General features: G+C 47.7%; 1 protein-coding gene across 3 annotated transcripts in view; it reads left to right on the forward strand.

The window, feature by feature from the left end:
* The first annotated feature begins 2,512 nt into the window (after positions 1 to 2,512).
* Positions 2,513 to 12,162, forward strand: part of abcd4 (ATP-binding cassette, sub-family D (ALD), member 4) — a 47,554-nt gene continuing 37,904 nt past the window's right edge. For 2 of the 3 annotated variants that reach the window (XR_012098164.1, XM_073039261.1), the window contains exons 1-5: positions 2,513 to 2,639; positions 5,352 to 5,470; positions 6,314 to 6,441; positions 8,042 to 8,181; positions 11,827 to 11,943. Coding sequence is in view for 2 of the 3 variants with exons in the window: in XM_073039261.1 (XP_072895362.1) it covers positions 2,590 to 2,639; positions 5,352 to 5,470; positions 6,314 to 6,441; positions 8,042 to 8,181; positions 11,827 to 11,943 (554 nt within the window). In the remaining variant the exon portion in view is untranslated. Of the gene's footprint in view, positions 2,655 to 5,351; positions 5,471 to 6,313; positions 6,442 to 8,041; positions 8,182 to 11,826; positions 11,944 to 12,162 lie in introns of all 3 variants that reach the window. The other variant, XM_073039262.1, reaches the window with a different exon arrangement.

Below are 12,162 nucleotides of genomic sequence, written 5' to 3' on the forward strand. Positions count from 1 at the left end.
TATTCTGTGGTAAAGAAGGGAAATGCAATGCTGGCATTCATTTCAAGGGGAATAGAATATAAAAGCAAGGAGATAATGCTGAGGCTTTACAAGACGCTAGTCAGGTCGCACTTGGAATATTGTCAACAGTTTTGGGCCCCATATCTCAGAAAGGATGTGTTTTCATTGGAGAGAGTTCAGAGGAGGTTCACGAGGATGATTCCGGGAATGAAGGGGTTAACATATGAGGAGCGTTTGGCAGCTTTGGGCCTGTACTCACTGGAATTTAGAAGAATGTGGGGGGGGATCTCATTGAAACCTACGGAATGTTGAAAAGACTAGATAGGGTGGATGTGGAGAGGATGTTTCCGATGGTGGTGGGGTATCTAGAACAAGAGCGCACGGCCTCAGAATTGAGGGGTGACCTTTTAGAACAGAGTAAAGGAGGAATGTTTTTTAGCCAGCGTGTAGTGAATCTGTGGAATGCTCAGCCACAGACTGTGGTGGAGGCCAAGTCCGTGGGTCTACTTAAGACAGAAGTTGATCATTTCCTGATCGGTCAGGGCATCAAAGGATATGGCGAGAAGGCAGGTGTATGGGGTTGAGTGGGATCCAGGATCAGCCATGATGGAATGGCGGAACAGACTCGTTGGGCTGAATGGCCTAATTCTGCTCCTATGGTCTTATGAACCCAGATCCATCCTGACCATAGGCACTGTCTGTGTGGAGTAAGCATGTTCTCATTAAGACTATTGATTCCTATGGGAACTCGGATTTCTTCCTCCATCCCAAAGACATGTTGCTCATCGTGTTAAATTTTCACCAAGTTCAAGACTTGGGAGCACCACAACAAGCAGACTCCCCCCTTTAAATGACAGAACATCCCAACTTGTAAGTATATCAATGATCCGTCATCCCTTGGTCTAAGTCTCTAAGCTCCCCACCAATTTTCAACTGGTCTGCAGTGATAAAGAAACTGGGTAATTAGTAAAAAGGTTTTGGCCTTAGCAATGACACCCTTATCCCAAAATATTAATACAAATATTACATAAAACATAGAATAGTACAGAACAGGAGCAGGCTCTTTGGTCCACGATATCTGCACCAAACATGATGCCATATTAAATTAAATCTCTTCTACCTGTATATGATCTATTTCCCTCCAGAAACTATATTCATGTGTCTGTCTAACAGCCTCTTAAATGCCACTATTTGCTTCCACCACCATGTCTGGCAGTCCACTTCAGGCATTTACCCGTCTCCATGTAAAATCTTGCTCCATGCATGTTCTTTAAACCTCCCCCCCCCCACTTTCACCAAAAAAAAATTCTGACTGTTCACCTTATCTCTGCCTCTCCTAATTTAATAAACTTCAGTCAGTTTTCCTCTTCGCCTCCAACACTCCAGAAAATATTCTATATATATCTTAAGTGATCTCACATCCCTTGAAACGAGAGGAAAATGTTCAGGTGTTGAAAATCAGTCTTTGGAAGCTGGCTGGCAAGTTCTCCAAATTACGCAAGGCCTTGACCTGAAACGTTGACAATCCCTTTCCTCCCTTTGAGAGGGAGAATAAAACTACACCTGTGCAAATCCCTGCAGCATTTGGTGACCCTGTGATCTCTCTGCTTCAGAGGCTGATGTCAGAACATACTTCAAAAGGGCGAACTGTCTGAAGGCATCAGGTCCTGATGGTGTACCTGGTAGGGCACTGAAAACCTGTGCCAACCAACTGGAGGGAGTGTTCAATCATTCACTGCTGCAGTCAGAGGTTCCTACCTGCTTCAAAAGGGTGACAACGAACCCATGTACACTACCTCAATGTTCTTTCCACTACTTATTTAATTTTTATATATACTGTATCTTTCGTATTGTCCAGATGTCTTATGGTCCCCTGCAAATTGATGGCGTGGGGAATAGAGGCCAATGCTTCCCAGAGGATGGACCAAAGTAGAAGACAGGTTTTTGACCGGTGAGCTATGAGATTATGAGATTTTCACCATATTCATAACCAAAGTTCCCTGTAATTTGTTTTACAGCTGCACCGACCAATCATTGCTCTGAAAAGGAATTTTTTACACAGCCTGAAAACTGCAGGGCACTTTAATAAAACATTATATAAAAGAAAATTCCAGCTGAGTGACAACAAAGGCTATGTGCATGGGAGCATTTCAGTTACTGCACCACAGCACACCCCAGAACTTTAGAGGGAAGAATGTCAATTATGAAGCAAAAGGGATACAATGCCCAAGTCAATGTGTTCTGATATGCAGATTCAAAGGAGATTTTGTAATGTGAACAGAACATAAAGCTGACAATTAAGCTGTCCACTTGGAGCATGGAACCATTGGCAAAGATCTTGACTTGAACCAAAGACCGTGGACTAAGTGTGATGTCACCGCGCGGCACGTTTGCCAGTACTCCGTATGTGGCTTCAGCACGACGCCGATTTGCCAGTACTCTTACGTCAGCACGTAGAGACCGTTTCTCGGCGGTCTTCCAGCTGCGTGGTGCGCCTGCGCGGTGCTGTGGCTTCACGTGACCGGGTTCGGTCCTGTCCCGGACTCGGTTCCCGTGGATGTGACTGACAGGTCGCTGGTACTGAGGGCGATGTCGGGCTCCGAGCGGCTGGGCAGGAAAGGGCAGCAGGAATGCAACAGGTAAAGTGGGCGATTGTGAGTATTAAATGCTGCAGTCAGCATTAACGCTTCACTATTTTACATCGTCCTTGACCCCTGTCTGTCCGGCAGACTCCAGGGGCCATGGGCAGGGAAAGAGCTTCATTCATCTGGGACCCCAGACAGTGTGCTGTTCAACTGTAGAAACTCTCTAGTGTTCACGGAGAGTTGGAGATTCCAGATAGCTTCTGGCGTGGTTCATTTGCCCATACAACAAGCACCATTGAACTCACTCGAGGCTTCTCCGTGGGTCACAGAGTACCCCACAGCATGGTGAAAATACAGCACCCCAGCTGAAAACATTGCCCCTCAGGTTTCTATTAAATCTTTTCCCACTCACCCTAAGCCCACAGCATGGCCCCGAGTTTTTGGTTCCCCGGTCTTAGGGGAAGAGTCAGTGGACGTGTTCACCCTATCTGTGCCCCTCTTGATGTCATGGATCTCTATAGGATCAATCTCCTACACGCAAAGGAGTAAAGCCCAGTCTTCCCTATAACCCAGCACCACTGAACTCACTTGAAGCATCTCCTAGAGTCGCAGAGTAATACAGCATGGAACCAGGCCCTTCTGCCCTTCTCATCCTTACTGACCAAGATGCCCATCTAAGCTAGTCCCATTAACCTGCAATTGGCCCATATCCCCAAAAAATTTTCTAAGTGCAAACCTGCTCAGATGCCTTTTAAGTATCATTGTACCTGCCTCAATCACTTCCTCTGACATCTTGTGCCATAGCACACTACCCCCTGGGTGAAAAAGTTGCCCCTCAGGTCTCTATTAAATCTTTTCCCACTCGCCCTAAACCTACAGTATGCCCCCTAGTTTTCGGTTCCCTAATCTTAAGGAAAAAAAGACTGTATATTTCACTCTATATCTACGCCTCTCATGATTTTATAGACTTCGATAGGATCAGCCTCCTTCGCTCCAAGGAATAAAGCCCAGTTTTGCCCTATAATCCAGTCGCTCCAGTCCTGCCAGCATCCTAATAAATCTCAAAACACAAAGTACACTGCAGCTGCTGTGGTCAGATCAACACATACAAACAAGCTGGAGGAACTCAGCAGTTCGGGCAGCATCCGTGGAAACGAGCAGTCAACGTTTCCGGCCGAAGGGTCTCGACCCGAAACGTTGGCTGCTCGTTTCCACAGATGCTGCCCGAACTGCTGAGTTCCTCCAGCTTGTTTGTACGTCCTAATGAATCTCGTTGGCACTCAACCCGTCAGCTGAGTCACGGTTCCAGCGGCCAACGTTCGATCCTGGCCTCTGGAGCTGTCAGTGTAAAGTTTGTGCAGTTTTCCTGTAACAACATGGATTTTCTTTGGTGCTGCCATTCCATATCCCATAGACATTGTGGTCAGTCAGTTGGCTTCTCCGGGTAAGTGGTAGAAGAATCAAAGGGGAGTTGATGAGCAGGTGAGAGGAAATAAATTGTAAAGTTACAGAGAAATAAGAGGAGTGTGATTGCAATTTATAAATCTTACTTATTAGTAGTAAAAATCATACGTCTCCAAAGACACTTGCAGCAATTATATGGTGGAGAGCATTCTAACTGGCTGCATCACTGTCTGGTGTGGGGGTGGGGGGGAGTGGGTGGAACTGCACAGAACTGAAATAAACTGCAGAAAATTGTGAACTCGGTCTGCTCCATCATGGGCACTAGGCTGCCCAGCATCCAGGAAATCTTCAAGGAGTGATGCCTCAAAAGGTGGCATCCATCATTAAGGACCCCCATCACCCAAGCCATGCCCCCTTCTCAGTGCTACCATCGGGGGGAGATGCAGGAGCCTGAAGACATACACTCAGAGATGCAGGAGCAGCTTCTGTCCCTCTGCCATCCGATTTCTAAATGGACTATAAAACCCATGAAACACTACCTCACCACTTGTTTTTTTTACCTTTTTTTTGCACTAATTTAGTTTCTTGAAGGTGAAGGGGGTTGGTGGTTCAAGGTGGATGTGAGGGGCAAGTTTTTTTTACTCAGAGTCGTGGTTGCTTGGAATGCGCTGCCTGGTAAAGTGGTAGAGACAAACACATTAGAGGTGCTTAGATAGGCATGTGAATGTGAGGAAGATGGAGAGGTATGGACATTGTGTAGGCAGGAGGGATTAGTTTTGGAGGTTTTTTTTGATTTATCTATTAGTTGGTTTGGCACAACATTGTGGGCCGAAGGGCCTGTTGTGCTGTACTGTTCTGTATTCTATGTTCTAATGGGCTGAATGGCTTCCCATGTAAGATCCATGCAATACTATCCTGCACCATGAGGATTCTTCCCCTGTTGTCCTCAACAATCGGTCCGTCAGTGGTTCAGATGAAGCATCTTTGCCCTGAAATGGTGACTTTGTTTCTTTCCTGTCCGTGGACGCTGCCTGACCATTCGGATATTATCTGCTCAGACTTCAGCATTTTCTGTTTTCATTGCAGATTTCTGAGCTGAAGTGTTTTGATTTTAAAAATCTCCAGAATTTATAATCGGCAGTATCCAGTGACTTGTAAATTTCATTTAGAGATACAGCACGGTAATATGCCCTTCTGACTCAGTGAGCTCGTGCCATCTAGTAACACCCATGTGACCAATTGACCTGTTAACCCCTGTGTCTCTGGAACGTGGGAGGAAACCAGAGCACACAGAGGAAGCCCTGGGAGGGAGAGGCAGAGAGAATTTGAATTAGAATTACCTGGTGTGCTCTGTACTTTCAGGCCGAAGCTGGACCTTCTGCTGGTGAAACGATTCTTCCGCATCCAGGCCATCCTCTTCCCCTCTTGGTCATCCCAGAGTGTGCTGATGTTCGCCACGCTGCTCTTCGTTGCCTTGCTTGGTGAGTGTCGTCTAACCTGGCCCCAGGATGCGGTGATTGATCACGGTATGGAAAGCGTGACATCTAAGTCTGTCGTTTGGCGGTGTGTGGGGTTCTTAGGCCCAACAGGCCACTGTCCAGCTGCCTTCCAACAGTTTTCCCCACCCAGGACAGCTGGGATTTATGTGCAACAACCCAAGACAAACTAGAGTGAGACGGTCTCCCCTCAGTCTCACCATCACGACAGTGACATCATGGGGAAAGGGGGAGGAATTGGTCCGTCTAGTCTGTGCCAATGTTCTGCCTAGTCCCATCAACCTGCACCTGGACCGTAATTGTACATACCCTCTCACCCATGTAACTATTCAAACTTCCCTTAAATTCTCTGAGTTGGGCAATCCACAACAGGGGTGCATGAAAAGAGCAACTTTTTAATCAGAGCGGCGAGGCAAGACTTTGAAGGCAAGAGTTTTGCGGCAGTTTTACTGATTTAGGAGTGACCAATCAGCAAGCAATGGAGTGAAAAAGAGCTACCTGTCAGTCAGGACCTCAGGTTCTTTTTCTGTCTTTTCCTTGTTTGCGCTTTGCTTATCTAGAACTTAATATAACATAACCATCACATTTTATGCCTCATTCAGGACTTCCAAAGAACCTTTGGATCAATGCCACCTGATTCCGCAACCCAGCTGTCCATTTCCCTCCAGAGATGTTGCCTGATCTGCTGAGTTCCTCCAGTTCCTTTGTATGTTGCTCCAGATTCCAGCATTACAGTCTCTTGTATAATGAAGGAATGGGGTTGCCTCAGAGCTGATTTGAAAGGGTGTGAGCAGACTTGCAGTAACTGCCTTGGCCATTTCTTCACAGAGCAACTGGTGATTTATCAAGTGGGAATTGTTCCCAGCCGCTTCTTCAAAGTTCTGGGAAGCAAGGACCTGGTTGGTTTCAGAGAACTCACCTCCATCGCCATCTGCCTTATCGTGGCCAACTCTCTGGTGAGTGAGTTTCCTAAGCAAATTAAGGTATACTGAAGGTGGGCTGAGTGTTGAGAGATGGAATTCTGCCACTCATCCTCCTATCCCTTGGACATTTGGGAGACAATTAAGGCATGGGAGCTTGTCTAATGACCAACAAGCCTTACAGCTCAATGTTTGTCTGCACTGGAAGGTCATCTTCCTTGTGCTGTATCCACAAACCTATTTTTTGACAGGAAGTTCAGGTCCCAGCTGATGGGAAAACTCCATGTTAACATGCTCTACCTGCTTGGTTGTCTCACCAACCTATGAGCAGCGAGAAGAGAGGGTGACCTGGAGGAGCTCGGCAAGTCAGGCTGCATTTATGGAGGGGAATAAACAGTTGACGTTTCGGGTCGTTGATGAAGGGTGTCAGCCTGAAGCGTTGACTGTGACTCCATTTTTCTCTCTTCATTCTCCTGCATCGGGCGAGCGTCTTCTCATCTGAAGGTGTTTGTGAGACAGGTGTTCTGGATCGTGAACGAGGGGCTGGGTGATGTATAAGCTTACCTGTCTTCGTTTTCTCCACTGAAAGTTCGACACAAGGTTTTCTGCACTGTCCCCTCCTTCCCTCTCCCACTCCAACCCTCCTCCATCCCAGCAGGTACTCCCTGTGTTCAAAGGGCCCACACTTTGGGGCCAGGGAGGAGCTTGCTGTGTGCGGGCATGCATCTTGAAACATCATTACAGAGACTCTCCACCTAGCAATCTGCTTTCTCCAAGAGCTCTCTTCTGTAAGGGGCTGTAGGGCTTTTTAAACTAAAACCATGCCATCTTAACCGTTCCTTCCTCCAGGCAGTTAATCTGATCAACAACTCTAGTTAGCTCCCCCACCCCCTCTACTGTGTCAGTTACCTCAGTCACTGAAAGGCAATGTAAACACTTTAAACCACTTTTTATAATACAGGGTTTAAAACTTTTTAAACCACTTTTTATAAACCACTGGGAATACATACGCCCTGGTATCTATGCACACTTTATTTCATAGCCATACTTTAACCTCTAAGCTTACTTTTTATCATCATATCATTGTATGCCATCTCGTATGATGTGGCAATCATGGTCGACCTTGATTGTCCTTGGCAAGATTTTCTACAGAAATGGTTTGCTGTTGCCGCCTTCTGGGCAGTGTCCTTACAAGACTGGTGAGCCCAGCCATTATCGATACTCTTCAGAGGTTGTCTGCCTGACATCAGTGGTCGCATAACCAGGACGTGTGATCTGCTCCAGCTGCTCATCCGACCATCCACTGCCTGCTCCCATGGCTTCATGCGACCCTGATCGGGGGCTAAGCAGATGCAGCACCTTGCCCAAGGGTGACCTGCAGGCTAGTAGAGGGAGGGAGCTCCTTACTCCTCTGGTAGAGATGTATCTCCACCCCACCACCCATTTAAAAAAAAATCTAATTCTTTATTCTTTATAATTGTTGAATGTTGTTGTTATTGGTTGCACGTCGGACCCCATGACAAATTGGTAATCCGTGTAAGTGTGTATGCCGAGTGAAGTTAGTCTTTAATCCCTGCGCTGTGAATGTGATGGCTTTGCTTGTTATGTGACACCAGTGACGGCTTTTCTCTCTCAGCTGAAGAGTTTTGACCAATACATCTCGAACCTGTTGTACGTCAGATGGAGGCAGAACCTGACACAGAAACTGCACCAGGGCTACTTCAGGAGGAAGGTCTACTACAGCCTAAATGTGCTGCACACCAGCCTGGATAACCCGTGAGTGGAACCTGAGCTGCTTTTCAAATTGGCTTCCCATAAGACATAGGAGCAGAATTAAGCCATCTGGCCACCGAATCTGCTTCAGTCTTCCGTCATGCATGATTTACAGTCAGAGTACTACAGCGCAGAAACAGGCCCTTTGGCCCATCTAGTCTGACCCCAAACTATGATACTGCCTAGTTCTATTAATCTTCACCCAGACTACAGCCCTCCCGTCTGTGTACATAGGCAAACTTCTCTCAAATGTTGCAATCAAACCCTCCACTGCTGCTGGCAGCTTATTCCACCCTTAACCTATGACACCCAACCTCAGCGGAAAAAGCCTGCTTGCACTCACCCTATCTATAGCCCTCATAAATCCTAATCTATTCTCAATAACTCAGGCCACCTCCTGAATGAGTGTGGGAAAAGCTTTTGACGGTATGCCTGCCAAGCAGATCACCCCACACATGGGTGCATCGAGGTGGTAAAGACCAGACTGAATGCAGGTTTGAGAGAAAGTGCCTCCCATCCACATACCTACCCAAATTTCTTTTAAAGGTTGAAGTCAAGCCCACATCCACCTCTTCCACAGGCAGCTCATCCCACATTCTCAGCATCCTCTGGTGAAGAATTTCCCCCTTAACTTCCCCTTAAGCATTTCACCTTTCACCCTTAACCTCTAGTCCTACTCTCACTTGACCTCAGTGGAAAAAGCCTGCTTGCAGTTACCCTATCTAAATCCCTCATAATTTTGAACATCTCTATCAGCTCTCTCCTCGTTCTCCTATGCTCCAGGGAATAAAGTCCTAATCTATTCAATCTTCCTCTTAACTCAGGTTCTCAAGTTCTGGCAACATTCTTGTAAATTGTCTCTGCCCTCCTTCAGTCTTTTTGGTACCTCCCCCTTGGATTGAGCACCCAGAGTGAGCACCTTGTCAGCCACAAACTTGCTTAGCTCTGGTGTGGCTGGGCTAAGATGGGGCAGGGGTGTGGGTTACTGATCCTCGCTGTACAGTGACCTAGAAAATCAGCTCCATAACCCCCCTCCCCCCAGTATCTCGACACCTACCCTCGGAGTGGTGACCAACTGCCTGCAGCCCAGACTGCTGCCAGCAACAAGCGGAGGAGAGGTGCTCGAGGGTGGGACGCTTGCTCAACTCTGAACCTGGATACCCACTTGAGCAGCGCAGTGGCACAGCTGGTACAACTTGCAGCACCAGAGACCCGGTTCAATCCTGACCCCCGGTGCTGTCTGTGTGGAGTTTGAATGCTGTCCCTATGGTCACGTGGGTTGCTCCGGTTTCTTGGAACATGGAGCATACTGCCCCTCCAGCCCACAATGTCGTCCTGACCTTTTAACCTACTCCAAGATCAACTTGACTCTTCCCTCCTCCATAGCCCTCCATTTTTCTATCATTCACTTGCCTCTTAAATGTCCCCAATGTATCTGCCTCTCCCACCACCCCTGGCAGTGTGTTCCATTTACTCACCGCTCTCTTTTTCAAAAAAAAGCTACCTCTGACATTGCCCCCCACCCCTCCCCATACTTTCTTCCAATCACCTGAAAATTGTGCCCTCTCACACCAGTCACTGCCACCCGCCCTAGGACATAGCAGCCAGCTGGCTGCTGGCTCTACCTGTGCTCACTCTATCTCGGTGATAGAAACATGGACGCCTATGTAGGAGGCAAGCGTTAGATTGATCTTAGTGTAGGTTAAAGGTTTGGCACAACATCATGGACCTGTACTGTGTTTAATCCTTTTCTCATCTTGTACACCGTTATTCACATCCCAAAGTCATGCGGGTTGTAAAGTGGATTAGTACTATAAATCGCCAAAGGTATGTAGATGAGAGGTGGAATCTGGACTGGAATTCAAAGTTCATCTACTGGAAGTACATTTATTATCAAAGTATGTATGCAGTATACAAATGTGAGATTCGCCCCAATCAAAATCGCACAAAATAGTAATAAAACAAGGAGTAACCAGACACACACATAACATGAACTGCAGAGTTCGCTGAAAATGAATCCAATCCATAAACCGCCGCTATTAAACCTTACCCCAGCCGCAGACCCCGGCAGCACTGAGCGAGAGGGAGAGAGAGAGACCCGTCAAACACAGGCAGCTTCCTCCGGTAACAGAGAGAGACCCGTCAAACACAGGCACCTTCCTCCGGTAACAGAGAGAGACCCGTCAAACACAGGCACCTTCCTCCGGTAACAGAGAGACCCATCAAACACAGGCACCTTCCTCCGGTAACAGAGAGACCCGTCAAACACAAGCACCTTCCTCCGGTAACAGAGAGAGACCCGTCAAACACAGGCACCTTCCTCCGGTAACAGAGAGAGACCCGTCAAACACAGGCACCTTCATCCGGTTACAGAGAGACCCGTCAAACACAAGCACCTTCCTCCGGTAACAGAGAGAGACCCGTCAAACACAGGTACCTTCATCCGGTTACAGAGAGAGACCCGTCAAACACAGGCACCTTCATCCGGTTACAGAGAGACCCGTCAAACACAAGCACCTTCCTCCGGTAACAGAGAGAGACCCGTCAAACACAGGCACCTTCATCCGGTTACAGAGAGACCCGTCAAACACAAGCACCTTCCTCCGGTAACAGAGAGAGACCCGTCAAACACAAGCACCTTCCTCCGGTAACAGAGAGAGACCCGTCAAACACAGGCACCTTCATCCGGTTACAGAAAGACCCGTCAAACACAAGCACCTTCCTCCGGTAACAGAGAGAGACCCGTCAAACACAGGCACCTTCCTCCGGTAACAGAGAGAGACCCGTCAAACACAGGCACCTTCCTCCAGTAACAGAGAGACCCGTCAAACACAGGCACCTTCCTCCGGGAACAGAGAGAGACCTGTCAAACACAGGCACCTTCCTCCGGTAACAGAGAGAGATCCGTCAAACACAGGCACCTTCCTCCGGTAACAGAGAGAGACCCGTCAAACACTGGCCCCTTCCTCCGGTAACAGAGAGAGACCCGTCAAACACAGGCACCTTCCTCCGGGAACAGAGAGACCCGTCAAACACAGGCACCTTCCTCAGGTAACAGAGAGAGACCCGTCAAACACAGGCACCTTCCTCCGGTAACAGAGAGAGACCCGTCAAACACAGGCACCTTCCTCCGGTAACAGAGAGAGACCCATCAAACACAGGCACCTTCCTCCGGTAACAGAGAGAGACCCGTCAAACACAGGCACCTTCCTCTGGCCGCAGAGGGTGAGAGGAGGAGAGACTGGTCAAACTCAGGCAAACAAAGCTGAATTGATGAGTGTAACAAGAACAACAAAAAATGGATGAATATAGGTTTAGTATAAATGGGTGGTTGATGGTCAGTGTGAATACAATGGGCTGAATGGCTGGTTTCTCTGCTGTACCTTTCTGTGACACTGTGTCATTTATAAACAGGGTAACAGATGCTCAAGGAATGAATCATAGACTAAAATATCACCTAGGGGTTCAGATGATTTAATTCCAGAATGGATACATACTTGGGAGCTTGTTACAGACTTAAATCTAAATGATGGAGTTGGGGTTGTTGATATTGAATGAAAGCTAGAATCTGTCAGAGAGTTTAAAGCGACTCTGTGGGTGAATTCAGTCTTTGCTTCATCTGTCTGAAGTTGTCAGTGGCGTTTACAGGGACCAGCGTATCAGCCAGGATGTGGAGCGGTTCTGCAGAGGGATGGGCACAATGGCCACCAACCTCATCATCTCACCCTTCACCCTGAGTTACTACACCTACCAATGCTTTTACAGGTAACACACAGATGGTTGTGGGGAGGGACTGGGTCAGAATGGAGAGGCTTGGACTTGTCCAATCTCAGTCGTACTTTAATGCACATCTTGAGGTGGCTCACTCAAGGTGTCTTCAGCCTCACGGTCTTTGTCCCTGATGTCAACTCCGTCCTGTTTCCTTGTAACTATCCGAAACTTCACCTGTTTGCAACTTACTGGCTCATTTACTGCCTGTTACAC

This window comes from Hemitrygon akajei, chromosome 3, assembly GCF_048418815.1.
Source record: "Hemitrygon akajei chromosome 3, sHemAka1.3, whole genome shotgun sequence".
Classification (NCBI taxonomy): Eukaryota; Metazoa; Chordata; class Chondrichthyes; order Myliobatiformes; family Dasyatidae; genus Hemitrygon; species Hemitrygon akajei.